Here is a 19,796-nt window from a genome sequence, read left to right as displayed (position 1 = left end):
CTCAAGTCATTTTTAATATTAGTTTGAACACATAGTGAGTATTTTGTGCTTAGGATATACATTTAAAGTTTTTTGGTGAAGTTTGAAATCATGTCGCTGGACAAGTATTTTGCCAAGAGTTTGTTGATGTCGTGCTGTGAACGACTGCGCTATCTCTCCGTTAGATAGGTATACATCATAAATCGATCATCGCGTTATATTTTAATTTTCATATCCATCTTCACCAATAAATTGTAGCTATGGGCGCTTTCGGTTACCCCAAAAATTTTTAAGGACATGTTGTTTCTTTATTATATTATTAAAAAAATAAAATATTTCACGTTAAGTCATGGATTTTTTGATGAAATAGGAATTTATAATTATATTCTGCGAAATATCCCTGAAGCATTAAAGGTGAATTTATTGATGGAATGAACTTTTCCTGTAAAAATGAAATCCTTGACCGCGGTCTGCCCTAACAAGTTGAAGGCATATCGGGGAAAAAGAGGAAGAAGGGTGGGACCAGATGACATAACTTCAAACGAGGTCAAAGCACTGCAGAATGTAGGGCAATGACGGGAAAAGTTAGGTCATCCCCAATTAAAAGTTACCTACTCAGTAAATATTGCTATATTATCAAGTTATGTAACTTAAATACGGTGACGTATTAGTTTTTTCTGTAGGTGATGGTAGAGTTAACCCTAGATTAAGTCATAGGTGAGTGAAAATTAAAATGGGGTGGGGGGGGGGGGCCGTTTCTCGGAGATATATACTGCGAGGATTCTATTTGGAATTGTTTGAAGGCATCACCCGGGATTTGAACCTGATCCCCTCATTTTCTAATTTTTATGGTTAAATCTATTTTTCTTTCTAATTTTAGGGGAAAAATGTAGTAAAATAAAATTTAAAAAAATGTAAAAGACAACATTTTTTCCCTAAAACTAGGGGCATGAATTAGACCCTTATTTTATTTCTCCTTATCCTGTGGCCCTTTAGGAGAGCAGCCTTCTGAACCATCAGGAATGGGAGGAAGACATCCACGATGAGGACAGGGCAATGCCTTCCACCGAAGCAATGAAGGAGGAATACCCCTCGCCTTTACCGATCGCACCCCAGCCGCCCTACCGGGTCCCGGCCACACACTTTCCGCCACCGCCTGACGTACTCTACCGGACTGCACCAGGAGGATCGCAACAGGCCGAGCCGATCCACATTGCTCCCGGCCCGTCGCGTCAGGAACCGGCCATCGTGCCGGACCGGACCGGTGAAAGCGCACCGGCCGCTTCCTTACTGACGGCAGCGGCCGGCGCCATGGGCACGCTGTCCAATCTGGTGGCGCCCGAAGATGCGGAAGGCGCCTTCGGCAAGTACGTCGCCTGTCGCCTGAGAAACGTCAAGAACGAGAGGGAAAAGTCGGAGCTCATGTTCATGATCGAAAAGGTCTTCTACGAACACTCTCAGAAGTAAATGGATGATGTTCGGCGAAGGAGAAGTTGCATTTCACTGCTTCGTTTTGGTTGTGCAAGAAATATCAGTATCTTTGGTTACCGTGAGCACAAGGCTTTCATGTGTTCGTGAACTAGCTTCTTGTTTAGTTTATTTTCGTGATGGATGGCTGTGTTAGGATGTTATGTGGTTTTACAGTGTCGGGAAAAGGCAATATCCGCAAAATAATGGGTGCTGGGTGCTCACATTGTGAGCTCGTTTTTTGAAACTTATTGTATTATGAAAGTTGATATTAAAGCATATATTCACGTTAAGATTCATTGTTTTATTTTCAAACCTTAAATCCTGTTAAATGACTTAACGTCTTCCAGATACGTTGGATGAAACAGTGTTTCATTGAAACACCCTCTGTCCTCCAGCAGAGTGAGAATTTGCTCCTTACACGTTTCTACTGGAAACTCTGCTATTGCCCTCAGTGCAATTGAGTGAATTGACAAATTTACCTCGGAAATATTTTTCTCTGGGGTGTTGACAAAGGTGCCACTCGTTTATAGTAAATTATGAACATTTTTGCAGTCATATTAATACATATTCCCCTTTTTTAATAAAGAAAATATTAATATTTGAAACGATTTTCAAATATTGCTTGTTTTGTTGCGTAAATAGAGGTAAAATGGATACTAATTCATTTAAAGTAATGAATTAGATTCCTTGTCTTACTTTATTTAAATGATGTTTAAAATCCAATGCCTTTATTCTTCCGTTATACACATATTTTGCTGATAATTCTTTCAATTTTTTTCTTTTCTTGTCCGCCCTGTGTCTTAGCGTTCCAATGCCTTGGACATAAAAGTGGAAAACTGTGACTAAAACGGTTGGATACCTGGCGCGAATTCAGGAGACACAGGTTCGAATGCCGGCAAAGTCGAATGATTTATATCTTGGTGGAATGTTTGCTTAAGCATGCACTTTTGGGTAACTCCGTGAAGGCATGCCTCCATATAGACCGAGTTCATTTCATCGAATAAAATTGGGTTGAAACAGTTAGTGGTGTTAATTAGGCGTCTTTTCCTTGGTAAATTAATCGATAAATTTTTTAAATAGAATGCTGGGTTTACTGGGATGGCGCCCAGCTCAGTTGAGTTCACTGACTGTGAGTAGCAATTACTGCCTACCATCAAATAGTTCTTAACGAATGTCGTGAATTCAATCTTTCTGTATTAAGACTCAGCGATTGCAAGTCACAAAGAGAGAAAGCGTCCCTTCCAAGTGATGATAGTTGACGGAAATACAATTACCGTACGGATAAGATGAGAATTATGGGAGAGAAAATTGAAACGCGTCAAAAGACGGCGGACGAGTAATTAGATTCGGAAATCCCGGCTTGGCGAAGACGGGACGGAAAATGTATCGATGGGACGAGTAGCGATGCAATATGAGCTAGCTCAATCGTAATCTGGGATTTTTGTGGAATCCATTTGCGTAAAAAGCCTTTCTTTGGAGGAGTAATGCACGAATCATTATTCCTCAACATTTTCCTCGAATAAATTAGTATTTTTTAAAATGTGTTGAAGTTTTATCATCTTATCATCATTATTGTTTTTCGAAAATAATTGAAAACTTAAATGGTTATACTAAATATTTTTTAATATTAATAAAGTAATCTCAATTAATGTAAAATGGCAATAAAATCTATGAAGATCTTTCATGATGAAGTCGGGTTTCTGGACCAAAAAAAATATGTAACTCGAAGCTTAAAGGCTCAACGTTCTCCCAATATTAGCTTCATATCCACTATCTCTCTTGAACCTTTTCCGAAGTAAAAATAACTTAAACTAGGTAAAAAACTATTTTTCAGCACGATCGATGTACTATATGTAGTTAAACGCAATTTTAAAGGTATATAAATAGTTTTAATTGGCAAAATTGGTGTCGATATGTAGGGATTTGAAGATAAAAACTTTTTCTCCTTCATCGATATCATAAATAATCTGTACTTTAATATCACCTTTGTTTATTCAAATTTAGCGATTAAAAAATTCGATTTCTCAGAAGTGCTTAGAAGTAGAATATCTGTTGCAATTACTTTTCGTGTAATGGCTTATTGATGGTAAAAATCATCCAAGTTATGCCTAAAAAAATATTTTTTTTTAACCGTAAAAGGATGGGGAAAAAGAAATGCATTATTTTTTTGGTAGATGGCTGTCGTGATCGATATCTTTTAAAGTAACGAACAAACAATTCCATATTTATGCTCGTTGTGAAGGTGACATTTCACACAAAATAAATTCTCTTGTTATATTTTTTTGGTGAATTAGGATGTGAATCACAGGGTAAAAATGGAAGTCAACAGAAAGAAAATTTGGCAAATCTTACAGTTATTTTTAATTAATTGTATCTGTAAATGAATCGATAAAAATTGTGCATAGATTGCTTGGATTATAGGAATAGAGTCAAAACCTGTTCACTGAGTTTCAGTTATTGTCTGCCATCAAATGTTTTTGAACGAAGTATAAACCGTCTGTATTGAATCTCTGTGATCATAAGTCACAAAGAGAGAGGCGACTGTTATTGGCAGTTATTTTTTATTTACCATGAAAAATAAGTTTTATTATTAATATGATCACATTTATACTTATTTTATTATAGCGCACCGCCGAAAAAATCGTGCCTCTTCCGTCACTCTTCATCACATTATTCTCACTCGGAGTCGCATGTCAAAATGACCCCATACTAGATCCCCTTGATGGTGATTTGATAGTCGAATCGAACTTTTTTTACCCTATGGATATCATGCATCGATTACTGCGGCTGCCACGTGGTGTACATGACCTCTTGAAACTGCGCCAACTGGGGAAAAATTTAGGTCATCTGGCCAAGTTAGGTGATTTTACTTCCGAGTGCTCTCATTAGCAGGGTTCGGGAAATAATTGAGTTTCCGGCGGGTAACCATTGCATTTCAGATAATTTTAAATTGTCATCGCTACATTATCAAAGGCCTATAGTTTTAATGTGGCTAAATTGGTGTCGACATGTGTATAGGTTTTTTGAAGATAAACATTTTTGATTCGTCCTAGATTTCACAAATACTAGGTGATTTAATTTCACCTATTTATACTCGTATTTAACCATTAAAAAATACGATTTGATTTCTCAAAAGTTCTCGAAGTAGAATATTTGTTAAAATTACTTTTTTGCGAAAGAAAGACCTTCTAACAAATTATATTGTGCAGGAAGGATGTAAAATAGAAGAGATACGTAGGTACGTGTGAAAAGATTGAAAAAAACCAATCTTAGTATTGTTGACCAGTGATGGTGATCGTTAAATTTAAAAAAAATGTAAGTTTTACTTGAAATATATTCCCTTTCTTCGTAATTATTCGTTTAGCTCAGTTCACTGCAATTTAACTTCTTGTAAAGTGACGTGTCGTGTCGTGACGAGGACTTATGAGAGACACATTCCCTATATCACATGACGAATCACGCATTAATCGTGGAGTCGATCTCGATTTAGATGTACACAATAGTTGATATATTTTTTAGTTTCTCAATGGACGAAACTATATTTTTTGATTTTGGTTAGTTTTAAGATAAACTTGAAATTTTTTGTACAAAAGTTATGCTAATACGCCATTTTTAGGTGTTGTGAATCAGTAGATACTAGATAGAAATTTTCTTTTCATAGTCAAGTAGTTTTGAAGGATGCTTTTCTCACTCTCTCTCACGGCTCCTGTAACATCCAGCCGAGGCCAAATGCATTATGTGGTTGTGTAAGGTGATTTGCATTAACCATGCTATCGCTTCACTTTGAAATTTTGGTTAAACGCATTCATTAGTTATTTATAATGAATAATGCGTCAAACATATCCCGATCCGCGGCAAAATAGTGCAATATCCTCGAGATATTTGCTATAGGAGAAAAGTAGATAGATTTTAAAAATCCTTAATTTTTGTCCAAAAAAATTACTTGTGACTCTGATACCAATGATATATGGTAAGGATACTGCTTTTTAATAATATTGTAAATATTAATATATTGAGTGTTATAACTGTAATTAAAAATAATATGTAAATATCAACTTCCTCTCTCTCTTTTCTATTTTTGGTATCATTTTCATTACTCGCATAGAAAATGTGGTATGGATTTATCTACTTGCAACCAGTCATAATTATGCCTTTTGTAAATTAGAATTTGGCACTTACAAGCGATAAGAAATTAGTTGGACTACCTGTAACGAAGGCCAGTTACTTTTTATTGCTATTCAACCAAACTCTGCATACTTGTGTTATTCTTCACCGCGTAGAAAAAATCGGAATAGATTCTATTGATTTTTAAAACATTTAAAAATAATTTCGTAAGTAAACTTATCAAAAAATTTTAATTCAATTAATTTCTTGAAATTTCTTGATTCTTTTGGGACCCATTAAGATCAGAATTTTAGATTTTTTAAAAATTCCTTGAAAATGCTTGCTTCTTTTGGGACCCTTTAACGTAGTTTCAATTGTCATATTTTTTTATTCAATCGAATGTTTTAACTGTCACGCCACCTGTATCAACTGGCCACGTTACCACATAAAGGCTCACGACTTCATAGGAATGAATTCACTTCAAAATAAATGAGCAACGTTTTCAGAGCAGTCATAGTAGAAGGTGAGGGAATGTCAAATTATATTGACCGTGAACTCTGACGTACTTTAAAGGTTAGGTGAATTTATTATTTCTGTAATACAAGGCTCCACTTGATACGAAAGATTTTGCGAGGAAAAAAAAGAAAACAAAGAAATTATATGATGACTTAATATCCTCTTATTTCTTCATTTTATCGTTCTAGCTTTAACGTCTCAGAAATGTGATTTATATCTATCTCGTTACGAGGTCCGAACATTTCTTTAAATCGTGTCAATTTTGGCGTGGTTGGCACATTTCACACAAATTAATACCAGTATAGGAAATTAAATGTGATGCGTTTATTTTATTTCTTATAATCTCCGGGTAATGTTTGATCGGAAGTACAATCGTTTAAAAGTCAACAATCTGATTTCTGAAGAAGCAAGAAAAAGTCCAAAAATGCGAATCAAATTTTTTTTGCAGAGACAAGTGGGATATTATGAGTAATGCTAGAAAAGACATATAAATAATGAAACCCTTTATGAAATTTTCATTTTGAAGGTTCAGTCATCAGAGTATTTTTTTCAGCTTTGAGATAGGGTAACGACTAGATCTGAATTTTAATCCGTATGTTGACCTGTTAAATTAGTTTTATTAGAACTTTAGATTTATAATAGATAATAAATTCTTATGGAATTTATCATTTTGGAGACTGTAGGTTGCAAAAATCGGTTTCTTACTCTTTTTGTCACTGTTTAATAGAAAATGAAAGGATTTTGTGTGAAGTATTTCAATAAGAATGAATCTACAGTTCAAACTAATCGATTCTCAGGATTGAAAGGGACCACTCATGTCCTTGGAATATCTTGCTCGAATCTTTAATGACTCTACTGCATTGCCAACCGTACATTTCAGTTTATCGAGCGTGGATTAAACTTAGATAATTTACAAAGGAAGCTTCTGGAACTCTTTTCACCACTGATTAAACGATTTTCTCTTTTAGGATCTAAAATTTCTTCGTTTAAATAGTGTTGGGAAGAAAGATATATGGCTATCAAAGTGTCTGTGAATTTTCTTGGTAGCGGCTGAATCGCCTTGAAATCGGAAACCTTTTGGATTCCTTATTTTTTTTCGCAATTCACATCCAATTCATCAATGTGCCTGCATTTCTAAAGTATTTTAAAAGAATTTACGTCTCAAATGAAGTGAAATACATTTTTAAATTTTATGTATTCATTTTGAATCATTTATTTTGAGTTAATGACACTTATAAAGTTGTTCACGGAAAAAATAATTGATTAAAAATAATGGCTAATGTAGTCGCATGAATGAACGTTTTTAGGAAAGTGTTTATTTTAATAATTCGAAACAATTTTTTTGCGAATGCCGAATTCATTCTTGTATTTAGTATTCATAACTTTTTCCCACTAAACCATAGGGAATACTAAAATACGAGGGAGCAAAGCGTCCAAAGCAATGAAAATTACTCATTCGCATGAAAAGCTTTGGTGTTAGTTTTTCAGATCACGTTCTTTTTGTGATCATCCGTAGTTATTTGTCACCCCTTGGATGTAAAAGCTTCATTGTGTTGTTTTCTGGGCGATGGAGATAACAACTAAATATTTTTTTCATATTAAATGAAATCGATTGTAGTATTTCAACGGAGAGGTCGTTAAGAAGAGAAAAGAATAAGATGAGGTCGTTGGATTCAAATAGATAAACTCCAATGGCCGTTATTATGAAACTTTATTAATTTGTTATCTCCATCACCCAGAAAACAACACAATGAGGCCTTCGCATCGAAGGGACGACAAATTTCACTCATGAAAGATACTAAAAGAGTCCATCTTTTCGTATCTTTCATGAATTATAATTCGTAAAACTGAGACCGCTGAGCCCAAGAGAGCCCACCTTCCCTGCTCTGTCGTTGGATTTGCTACTTGGCTTTAAGTTCGCTATTTAACTAACGCAGTCTTTATAATTCTCACATGTGAGGACTATAAAGACTGCGTTATAGTATACCTATATTTGATGGTTATCATTCCCATTATTATATGTTTAGTTTACATTTAATTTAGGATACTAAACTTTAGGTTTTATATGAACTCATGGCGTAGTAATATGCGGTTTAAAAAGTTCTTTAAGTCTAATTTCTCAGTCCATTATTTTTTAGCTAAATACTAATCAGGGATGGAGGCGTTTTTTATACCACTGAATAGATTTGTGAGCTAATGCGCGTATGCTGAAAGAAATAAAGACTATTATAATCAATTATATTAATCATCACTGCCTTCCTGAGGAAGAGACACTTCCGTACTAATTCAACAATCTACATTATTATTGAATGTTTGTCGAATTCCATGATTTCAATTTGGTATCAACAAATGCTAACGTTGTAGCTGAATGATTATTTCATATTTTTTCAGTTATTTTTATATTTTACTTCTGCTTTCGCAATAATTCCGCAGAGAACTATGGGAAATTGTCTATATGTTATTGCAGAATACTTTCACGGCGGCATGGATTCAAGAGACATATTTGACGATTTGGCTTACATGTATTGTTTTAAAAGTCCTTCATGTAATATTTGTCTCTGGTATTCAGTCATTTGAGTTTTATTTTTCAATGAAAATGTTATAAAGGATAAAATATTTCTTGTATTATGTACTCAGAATAGTTTCTCTCCATATATTCCAGTTAGTAAGTATCCTTGGAAACAGCGCATATTTTCAACAATATCGTCTCTCTTTTCATTTTCCACCCAAAGACTAGAGCGCTGCGGTCGCAGGAGTCATAATAGCGTGAAAGATATTGGATATATGAAGCAGAAAATCAAGGAAACGCCATCTAGTGCCAGTGTGTGCCTATCGGTAAGATGTTATCGAGACTGGCTTTGAAATGCGAGAGGAGATGGATGCGTATTTTTTTTCGATATCGAAAAACCCGCTGGAGTAAGAGTCGAAAGATTTTGAAAGGAGGTTAGATAAACGAAACGAGTCGTATAATGCGTGGGCACACATTGCGCATAAAAGAAATTAAAAACAAAACGAAAATTCGAATGCCAAAATAAATATAGATGGAATATATAGCCACGGGTCGCTATCGAAAGATATCGTTATTGAAGTCTTGCTGAATGCCTTGGAGATTTATCATATTATTTTTTTTATAGTGTCGAGAAGGATGGCCTTGCAGTTACACGTCGTGGCATTTCTTATTCCTGCAATTTATCCCCGTGATTCAATTTTGATAAGAAGTTTAAGACCAGTAACCATTGTAATTCCATTTTGAAAATTCTTTGCTGTAATAGCAGGAGTCGTGGTATCATGTTAATTAATTTTTGATTGAATTATCGCCCTTTAAAAAATTCCGGATTATATCTGTTTTAAACCTTCCTAGTTTAAGTATTTATTTTTCCTATTTAATATTAAATTGAGTTTCATGAATCGAGCATTTATAATCGGGTTAATACCTCTGGAAACCAAACTTCACTTCATACTATACTGCTTCGTGTAGTGATTACAGTATAAGATAGCCCTCCACGATGTTTTGTCATACCAAAGATATAATCTGAAGCACTAAAATATTTGACTGTTAAATATGTGAAATGCTGAAATAGGAGTTTAAGGAGTTTCCACTCTGAAACGAAGGAAATTATCATAAACATTCCAAAATAAATTCCTATAAATATACTTCATCGAAAAAAATGGGTATTTCATTTCATTTTTTAGGAACTGCGTTTGATAATCACAGTTTTGATACATGATCGTAATTCTAATGATCCTGGCATGGGAAAAATGCCATGTACTGCTGGAAAAATTAATCTCTTTATTTCAGTATGCATTTGTTAAGTTCTTTACACTGTAAAAGTCATTTAAATTAGACGAAGTCACGTAAATACACCTTGCTTTGAATTTCGGAAAAATTAATGCTATACTTGAAATCGAATCGCGTCAATGATAATGATCTTTGAAGTAAAACGAAATTAATTTGCATAGAATAGTTCCAATGGTCGCAGTCTGACATAGGTTATTTGCGATAGGTAATGGACGACTAGTTAAAGGAGATGTTTAGATGACAACGTTGTGTAAAACTACAGTGCACAATTAGAATTCAGGGAAATAAATAGGTAAGAAAAATTCAAAGAGGAATATTTCATAGGCCAGAAAAAATAGCCAAAAGGAGGGTGGCTGTATCTCAGTGGAAATTCCCGATATCATAAAATCAATTTAATATTAAGCGGGAAAATGGCCTGGAAGGCTAAAAAGAACCGAATATAGCATCATGTCGCATTTTCGTGGGTGTCACGGTCGGGATATCAGTGGTCAGAAATTATGATGATACCTTTCGTAAATTGCCGCCGGCGTCATCTGAGAAATCTAACCACCGAGTGCTTCATTGAGAAACTCGCAAAAGTTGCCAGAAAATACAATAATATGTTATCATTTACCTTTAAAAAGCTATATTTTGTCCTCTCTGGAGTGCTGGTCAGGAAATGAAAATTCTTGTAATTCAGAGCAATGACAACTTTTGGATGAATTTATTCGCCTTCATGAGGGTTAATAAAAAACAAAAAAGCAAAACCTCAGGTTATATGGAAATCATTGCTATTTTAATTTTTTCAACATCATTGGCGTACTGTAATAATAATAAAAATTAATGCACTAGGTAAACAAATGTGTGTACAAGGATAAATTAAATAATGTAATTCTTCTTAAATTGTCTGTTTTTTTTAAATATAAAAATTAAACTTTGTTTTGTTCACTTGTATATTTAAATAGGCACCATATTTCATGGCATAATTACATCATACAGATGTAAAAAATAAAAAGGAATGCAGTCGTAAATTAATTTATAAGGCTTTGATTAATTTCGTCTCTCATATTTCATTAATTTATATTTCCTCTCTTATATTTTATAATTTACCACTGAATTATTTTAATTTTTTTATTGCTGTATAAAACATTGTAATAACCTTTTTCGCCTTCATGTATGAAATTTTATGTACTCATATTCATTCATAGCCCTGTTGAAGGTGCATAAATATGCCGAAAAGATGGAAAAAATTTGCATTAAAGTTCTTCAAGACCAATACTCCGAGCACTGATCAACATCAAGTATAAAGGTCAGAAGAAAGAGAAAAATAAAACTCAGTTTTAATAACTATTGTATACTGAAAGATGCATAGAATTAATTTACAAATTATGCATAAATTAAAAAGTTATTCACAGGTAAAGAGAAAAACTTGATAGAAAATAAATGGAGATTAGTCGCCAGTTTGGAAAGTCAAAGGCCTTTCGATTCCCCCGAAAAGTTATTCAGATTTCTCTCCCTTTGTCTCGTCCAGCCCCTCCCTTTTAACCGTGTTTCTATCCTTCCGCTTCACCGCTGTCTAACCCCCAACGCCATCCTTCCTTCTTTCCTTTTTTCGGCAAAATGGTGGCCTTTATCGATTTTCCGAGGGGAAAGTAGGTTAGGTAGGCACGGTGACGTCATCCTGGTAACCCGGAAGTTGCCGGATGGAGGGGAAGGGCACGTTGGAAACGTCGGGGGAGATATTACAAAAGGTGTTGGTAACACGAGAGGGTAATGGGTGGTAAGCGGAATGCATGACGATTATTAGCCCTTATTCCGAGAAAGGTGGGTCCGATGGGAACTAGCTGATGCATTTCAAGTCGCAAGATGAAAAATAATCAGTCAATTCTAAGGATGATTAGTCTATGATAATTGACAGGTATTGTTAATTGAATGAAAATTAAACCTTGTTTTTCCTCATAATATGATTTACGTGGAAATATTTGTGGAAATTTATGTGGAAACTTTGTTTTTCCACATAAATCATATTATGCGGAAAAACAAAGTTTGATTTTCATGCAATATGAACAAATTCCACAAAGTAACGCCTCAAACCATCAACAGGCATTTTAAAAATTTGATAAGGACTAATGATAGGTGTGTGGGCGGAGTGATAGGTGCATGTATTTTATTTCTCATGAGGTTTGGTCAATGGAAGAGTTTATAAATCTTCGCCATAGCTGGTATTTCCCCAATTTTAGAGTTATGTTGAGTCAAGTCTTCCTTGGAGCATGATGGTTGAATTTCTTTTTATGCCCAAAGCTTCGACATAGCAGTCATAGCCGAGACAGAGAAGGATTTGAAGAAGACGTTGACAAACATGGAAAGGACAATGGCCAGATATCAGCTGAAAATCAACAAAAAGAAGACTAAGATATTAGTTTGCAGCAAAAGAGAGGAGGCTAAAACAAACATCAACCTAGGACAGCATATGCTTGAAGAGGTGAACGAGTTCTCTTACCTGGGAAGCCGAATTACCAGCGATGGACGGAGCAAGAAAGAAATACACAGTAGAATAGCGCAGGCGAAGAGGGCTTTCTACAAAAAGAAGAATCTTCTTACAGCTGAAAATACCAGCATAGAAGTAAAGAAACAATTCATCAGATGCTACATATGGAGTATGTTTCTCTATGGAAGCGAGGCTTGGACGTTGACAGCAGCAGAGAAGTCAAGAGTGGAAGCATTCGAAATGTGGTGCTACCGAAGAATGATGAAGATAAAATGGATTGACCGTGTGAGTAACCAGGAAGTGCTAAGGAGAGTAGGAGAAAAGAGAAGCCTCCTAAAAACATTAAGCAGAAGAAGGGACAACTTAGTTGGCCACATTTTGAGGCACGATGGTCTGATGAAGACAATCGTTGAAGGACAAGTGGAAGGGAAAAAGGGCAAGGGACGGCCCCGAATGAGTTATATAGGACAGGTTACAAAGGATGTAAAAGAAAATAAATATGTAGCTATGAAGAGATTAGCGGATAGGAGAGAGAAATGGAGAGCTGCGTCAAACCAATCTTAGGATTGTTGACTAATGATGATGATACCCAAAGCTTCTCGATTTATGAATAAGAATACTCATTGAGAAAATATAGCCCATGAAATTATAGTTTTTGATGCCTAGGACGAACCGTTGTGGAACTTGGGCAGAAAATTAATTGATACCTTCGGAAACTGAAAAAAAAGACTCGCATAAAAAAATTATTAAAATTAAGGTTTGTGCCAAATTCGGCACATTCGGCATCCTCGTCGCAGTTAGGCTTTGCCGGGAGGTAGGCAACTCGCCACACAAGTTTCAGATGAAAAAGAAATAGTTTTTGGACTGTCCACAACACGAATGGCCTTCCAGTCTGACAATCGTTGTTTTTCCCTTTCTGCCCAGAGACTTGATAGGGAGAAGTTCTGGTGCTGTACCATCTTCAGAAAAACTGTCTCGAGCACTCTCCGAGTCAGGTGAATCCGAGATTGCTAATCTAATTGATTGATTTCTAATCTTCATCGCTCGAGCTTTTGCCAGCACGAGGATCATCACTATCTTCTGGTGGCACAATCTTATTTTGGACAACATCCCTCCTCCTTTCCCCATAAAAAGTTAGGGGATTAATTTTCTGAAATGCCATTAGAGTAAAAAATGTCTAAGAATGTCATGTATAAATGTTCGAACTTAGCCATATAACTGCTATTTACTCTCAATTACATAAATACGATGACATCATGAAGTATATTTATGAAATATTCGACATCAGTTTTGGATAGTATTTATTGTTTAATCTTGCTGTATTGTCGTACTATCCCAGAGGGACGAATTCGTCACAAACTTGTTCTTTCTTCAATTTCAAATAATCTGAAACATGAACATGTCAAGATTATATTTTACATTTAAGAATACCATAGGGATTACAAAATAAATATTAAAATCGGATAAAATTACCTACGAAAGCCACAAATTAAAAAAAACACAGCACTTAGACGATCTTCAGCATGGTTCGCTTCTACTTTTTCCTACCGAAGTCGGAGTCCTACCTTTCCTTGCCTGGTGGCAAAACTTATTACTTTCGGCAGATACGAACCCGCAGAAAGCGTCACAATAGTGGAATAACTTACTTGGCTTCTTGGGAAAAATGGTTCTCGAGGTATGTGCCGAATTCGGCATACCTGACGTTAAAGGATCAATTACGCATGAGGGTTGTCCAATGAAAGAGTGTATTAATTCCACGCCTCAGTGTCGACGGCTATATTGTCATCCTCAGGTCTTGGAATTTAATTACCACCCTCGGAGACAAAAAATAATCTTAAATATACGACTTAAATTATACATTTTTTGCACAAAGGTTAAGAAAAAGACTTCGCTGTTTCACAAAATAAAATATATTTGCGACCGGTTTCGATACAGCGTATCATCATCTGGCAATTAAAAGTATCAGTACATAGAATTTATACCCTTGAAGGCGTTAGAGGGGCGGTCTTTTTCTTAACCTTTGTGCATCATGAAGGAGTTTCACCATGTTACGCCAACCACCATCGCATTTATATATTTTTTTGTTTTATTTGATTTTCCTTTTTTGATTTTCTTTCCTTGTAACTTTTAGGTGTTTTTTTAATTCTCCTTTGTTGATTTTCTTTCCTTGTAATTTTTAGGTTTTAGTCAAGCTTAAGAAATACTTAGCTTGGACCATCGTATCGTTTTATTATTTAAATTTCATCAGGGCTACGGCCCACTTTTTATACTTATTAATAACATAAATATTAATCATTGTGTTTATCGTGTGCCTGAGCCTGGAGAATCTTTCATAACAAACCGAAGCAAAGAAAGTGTTTTAGTAATTTGCCCAAAACCTCAAAACTACAAAAAAATGGGACGAATAAATTTTATAACAATAGTGAATAATTTATGCAAATATTGAATGGCTAATTTTTGTCTGTGAGATTATGAATTAAGTCCCCCCCATTTCCTTTGAATGACATTGCAACTGTCGAATTGTTGCGGAGGAACTTATGCACTTTTTCACGAAACAGCAATCAAGAAAAATACCCAAACATACCCTAAATCTTAGTGGTGAAGAAATACATTCAATAAATGAGGAAAAATAAAATCTCATAAAACTCATAAAATGATTTTGCGAACTTATTTCTATAGAAAAACGGGCGAATTTTTGGAAAACCGTAGGGAGATGCTGTTGTGAGTTCGGAATGAGTACCACGATTATTAAGTCGGCCATTTGCCATCTTTGTTAGGGTTATGTAAAGGTTTTACAAGTAAGAAATGTGATAAAAACTGAATTCCGTGTCATTTGCAAATCCTACGAAGCAAAATGCATGCTTCATAAGAATGCAGAGCCCTGGCCCATGAAAATGTGAGTCACTCTATACTCCTTCCCGCAGTTGCAGCCGAATTTAGTGGAAAAATTTCATTCAGGCAACGTGATATTTTGACTTCGCTTTGGGCATCAATTTGCAATAGTGGAAGAAGAAATAAGTTGATTGACTTATGTTTTGTTTTTATGATGAGTGCATTTTAGTTTTAGGACAAGTTACCAAGGTTGTGAAAGAGATGAGTTTTGTGAAAATAAGAGTTAAGTGATATTTTTGTAATTAAGTGGAGAGAGGTGTCAACCCAATCCAGTAGCGGATAAACATATTTAAATTTTCCAACTCCTGTGCTGTCAGCATGTCGACCAATCTGACTGAAAGACGTGGTCGCTTCTGAATTAGTTATTTTAATGTTTTTAGGAATAGTTCGGTTTCCTTCGCCGTTTATTTTGTAATATCATACTTATTTTAATACGTTTTAGTGCAGTGACAACTTTTAATGTTATTTCTGTGTTATAACAGAAAAAAAGATATATTGATTCAGAAAAACTGTAGCGGATACAAAAAGGGGGGGGGTGCAAAGATATCTTGAGTTGCCTTTACATTTATCATAATAAAAAATAATCAGGTCACATGCAAAGTTTAAGAAAGTTTTCATTTATGCCGTTATAGACATATGCCATCTTATGATGCAAAAAATTTGTGGTTCTGCAATGTTTGGCGATAGACGCGGCCCCGCAAGAGGGGGGGGGGGTGCGCCTGCGCCTTCCACGCTCCCCTTATGTATCCGACACTGACCCAATCTCATTATTTTTGAACCACCAATGAATATTTGTGTTAAAAGAATAGAGAGAGTGCACTTTTCCACCGGTTTATTATTGAAAGTACGACGCCTGTAATAAAATTGCCATCTCACTATTCTTTCAATACAAATAGGATATCATTCCACTGCATCCCGTCTGCTTCTTTTACCAATGAATATTATTGAATGAACTCACTGAGTGTAGTGAGATGATTTGCGCTATTACCCTGAATATGTGACAATTTACAGTGCTGTCTTAGCCTGAATTGACCTCCACAGCCAAATTAATATTCAGTTTGAAGCTCCGAGTGAGTATAAGTGAGCCTTATTGAATTTTATATATTCTTGAGCGCATTAATTTATTAGAGAAACATTACAATAACTCTGTTTTAACTGCAGATACTAGTCTTTCTCTTTTCTAGGTTCTCTCTGTTTGTTTTCTCTCTTAGTAACGTACATAAGTACAAAATTGGCGTCGCAGCGCCATCTCTGCATCAAACAATAAACTTATATTCAACTTGATTTTAACATAATAACTTCAACAAGCATGAGTATCCTTCACTGGGTTATTTCGTTCTTGATCGACAGAGGAAGGTAGCCAATAGAAAACTGAAGAGTTATCATTGGGTCTAAATCAGATTTTGCTTTGGGAATTTTATGTCATATTTGAGGCCAGCTTATCAGTAAATACTACCAAATTCTGTTGGAATACATGGAGACATAAGACGAATTTGCGCATGGTTGTGGATTTTATGAATTTAATTTCCGTACTTTGGGCCAGTTTGTATTTATGTTTAATTATTTGAGAAATGGGGCCAACATTTTAAAATTTTCCAACCCATTTGCTGTCAGCGTGTCGACCAATTTGACTTAAAGACATGGTCACTTCGGAATTCGTTACTTTAATGTTTTTAGGAATAGTTCGATTTCTTTGGCCATGTATTTTTCAATATCATTCTTATTTTAATAGGTTTTAATAGTGACATCTTTTTATGTTATTTCTGTGGTAGACCGAATGCATTAGTATCGTCAGGGCTTTTTCCCAAATCCATGAAACCGAGTTCATAAATACGTATTAAAGAAGCAGTTGTCATAGCAACTCTTCAGGCTGGTGGAAGTTAGACATATTTAAATAAATAAAAGATTGTAGCTCTTTTCCGCAAAATTTAGAGGTTCAATTTGAGACACTTTTGGTTGAAGACGATATTTAAATTTTGTGGAAAAGTGCTACAATCTTTTATTTATTTGAATATTCCACATTTAATTTTAACTTTTCAACATAAAATTAATTTTGGTATCAAAATATTTGCATATATCAACTCTTCCTCTCACAAAAACTTGTTTTTGTCGAGATTTTATCTTCATTCTAGTCAATAGTCTCGTCGATACCGATAATAATGATTGTAAAACATTGACAGCGTGTCATATTAGTTGGTGATTTTTTGTATCAGAACTCCATAAATGAACGGCATAACATGAATTTATGCAGTGAACCAAGGGTGAATTTTTGTAAAGCTTATGGGATGAAGATTTGTTTGCGGGTTCATGGTGAGACATAATTCCATCGATCCCTCATTGGAGGTTGAGTTAACTCAAGCAGAAAGTTCTGAGGGAGCAGTTCTTTCCTAAAGCGGAAGAAAGTTTTTGGGAATCCAAACAAGAAGAACTCTCGTGAAGGAAAACATCCTCATGGCAAGAATTTCTGAAGAGATAAGACAATTTTATTGGCCACGGGTCGGTTTGAAAACAAAGCCCGCTAATATTACGACGAGAGAAAAGGTCTGTTGACCAAAATTTATTCGATTTTTGCTTTTCTTTGCGAGTGTAAAAACTCAAAAACATTGTAAATATTAGGAATAAATAGATTCGCACTCCACTCAACGCCGCGCTGCGTACATTTTTGAAAACCGAGTTTAGTGCGGGCTACGTGACTGCATAAATCAAGCCTGTAAGAGATGGTTTTTGGGCTCCTCTATCTATAATCTCCTTGGAACCGTGGAAGTGAGCAGGTAATGAGGAGGATTCATTGGTAGATAGTACATATATCTGTATAAATCTCCCAGAGGTGGTATCACTGAGACGATGTTTTAGTAAACTCGGGTAAAAGTTGAACTAACATCTCCAAAAGTTTCATATTGAAAAAAAGAGTTTAAAAAAATTGTATTTGTCTATATTAACCCATTGAGTGTCACTCAAGTGTTGTAACTGAGTGAGTTTGTGAGGCTGAGTCTCTGACCGGAACTATATCAGTAAATATTTATTCCTCTAGTTATTCAAATTCAGCCCAAGACTATTCGTTCTAAAATAGGCAGTTACCCATGGAATACTTCATTTTTCGGCGCGTATGACGAAAAGTCGTAGAAAAAACTTGAACAGAAATTTGCTGAATTTCTCGGGAAAAAATTATTTACTTTTGCCGGCCTCGATGGTGGCAGAGTAATGTCCTCATCTGCCAAACCTAAGGTCGCGGGTTCGAGTCCCGTCTGAGTAGGTCGCCCCTATCCAGGGCATGGATGTTCGTGTACGTTTAATTACTCACTGCTATGAAAACCCCTAACCCCGATGTAAAGGCCAAATAGCTCTGTTGTCGGTGCCGTGGCAGTAAATAAATAAACGATGTCAAAACAAGTCGAGAATTCCATCGTTTACGCTGTTGGATTTTTGTTATTAATTTTTAAATGATAGATATGTTTATTTAAATCTCCAAGGATTGGGATTTATTGGACAGACATATCTCTAAAATAGGGATATATTATTTCCACGTCTCCAAGAGTGTCCTTGCAAATAGGAAAAGGTCTTTACGTCACTAATTTCCATTTTAACCCACTCTACGCCTAAGTATCGTGGTGTTGTGACCGGAGGCAGATCAGTTATTTATTTTTACCCCAAACCGAACTAATTTAGCCCAAGAATATTCATTAATAAATAAGCAGACGAACTATGGCATATTTCACCTTTCGGGACGACTTGGAGGAAGCGTTGTAGATGAAAATGCACGCATGAATTAAGTTTTTGGAAGGATCCTCGCGGCAGAGATGGATGAGGTAACAAAAAAATCGAACGATGCAGGAGGAACGCGGATGATGGGTGGAGCATGCAGGTGTAAGTCGACAGGCAGAATTATGGTAATAGGTCAACCCCGTGGTTATTTTTTTTTCTCCAAGGTGGAGGTTCATTTCCTCGTTTATATATACCTGCTCTAATATTTATTTTTTCCTCGCGCCCTGGTTGATTCAATATGCAGGAAGGATGATGCAAATGAAGACGCATCGTTGCAGAGATGCCTTTTCCCTCCGCCATCCACCTCCCAAACCCAACCTCCCCCCCAGGGACCTTCCGCCGTTGTTGCAACCATGGCAACGGTCGCCTCGACCTTCCTTTCCCGCCGCTGAACTACGTCACGGCCCATCCCCATGGATACCCACACCGCCCTCTATAAGTGTCCATTTGGCGAATATTACAATGAATGATGAACGATTTTCATTTCTCCTGGTGAATACTATTCATGAAATCTTCTCGGCTTCTCAGCCAGGTTAATCCTTTCGTATAAAGCTTACACGAAAGAATTAACCTGGCTGAGAACCCGAGAAGAATTCATCAATACAGTGAATGATTCTCCAGTCGGTGGAAACTGGGAATTATCTTAGCTTGCGATAAAAGCGAATTTTCTGCGAAAATTAGCTAAAAGTAAGTAGTTGTTATTTATATCCTAAGGTTTGTAGGTATATCATTTAGATGGATGAATCAGATCATCTCCACGTTTATAATCTGATGTTTCAGGCGAGATGGAGTGGAAACGGAACATAA

General features: G+C 35.7%; 1 protein-coding gene across 6 annotated transcripts in view; it reads left to right on the top strand.

The window, feature by feature from the left end:
• The window catches only part of LOC124163358, a 106,034-nt gene that overhangs the window by 16,615 nt on the left and 69,623 nt on the right, over window positions 1-19,796 (top strand). For 2 of the 6 annotated variants that reach the window (XM_046540220.1, XM_046540219.1), the window contains exon 6: window positions 976-1,739. The exons of the other annotated variants lie outside the window; for them this stretch is intronic. In XM_046540220.1, the coding sequence (XP_046396176.1) occupies window positions 976-1,446 (471 nt within the window). In that variant the 3' untranslated portion in view covers window positions 1,447-1,739. Of the gene's footprint in view, window positions 1-975; window positions 1,740-19,796 lie in introns of those variants that run through there. 6 annotated transcript variants of the gene reach the window in all.

Source organism: Ischnura elegans, chromosome 8, assembly GCF_921293095.1.
Source record: "Ischnura elegans chromosome 8, ioIscEleg1.1, whole genome shotgun sequence".
Lineage (NCBI taxonomy): Eukaryota > Metazoa > Arthropoda > Insecta > Odonata > Coenagrionidae > Ischnura > Ischnura elegans.
The sequence above is the reverse complement of the archived record's forward strand: the minus strand, read 5'-3'. Positions and strand labels throughout refer to the sequence as shown.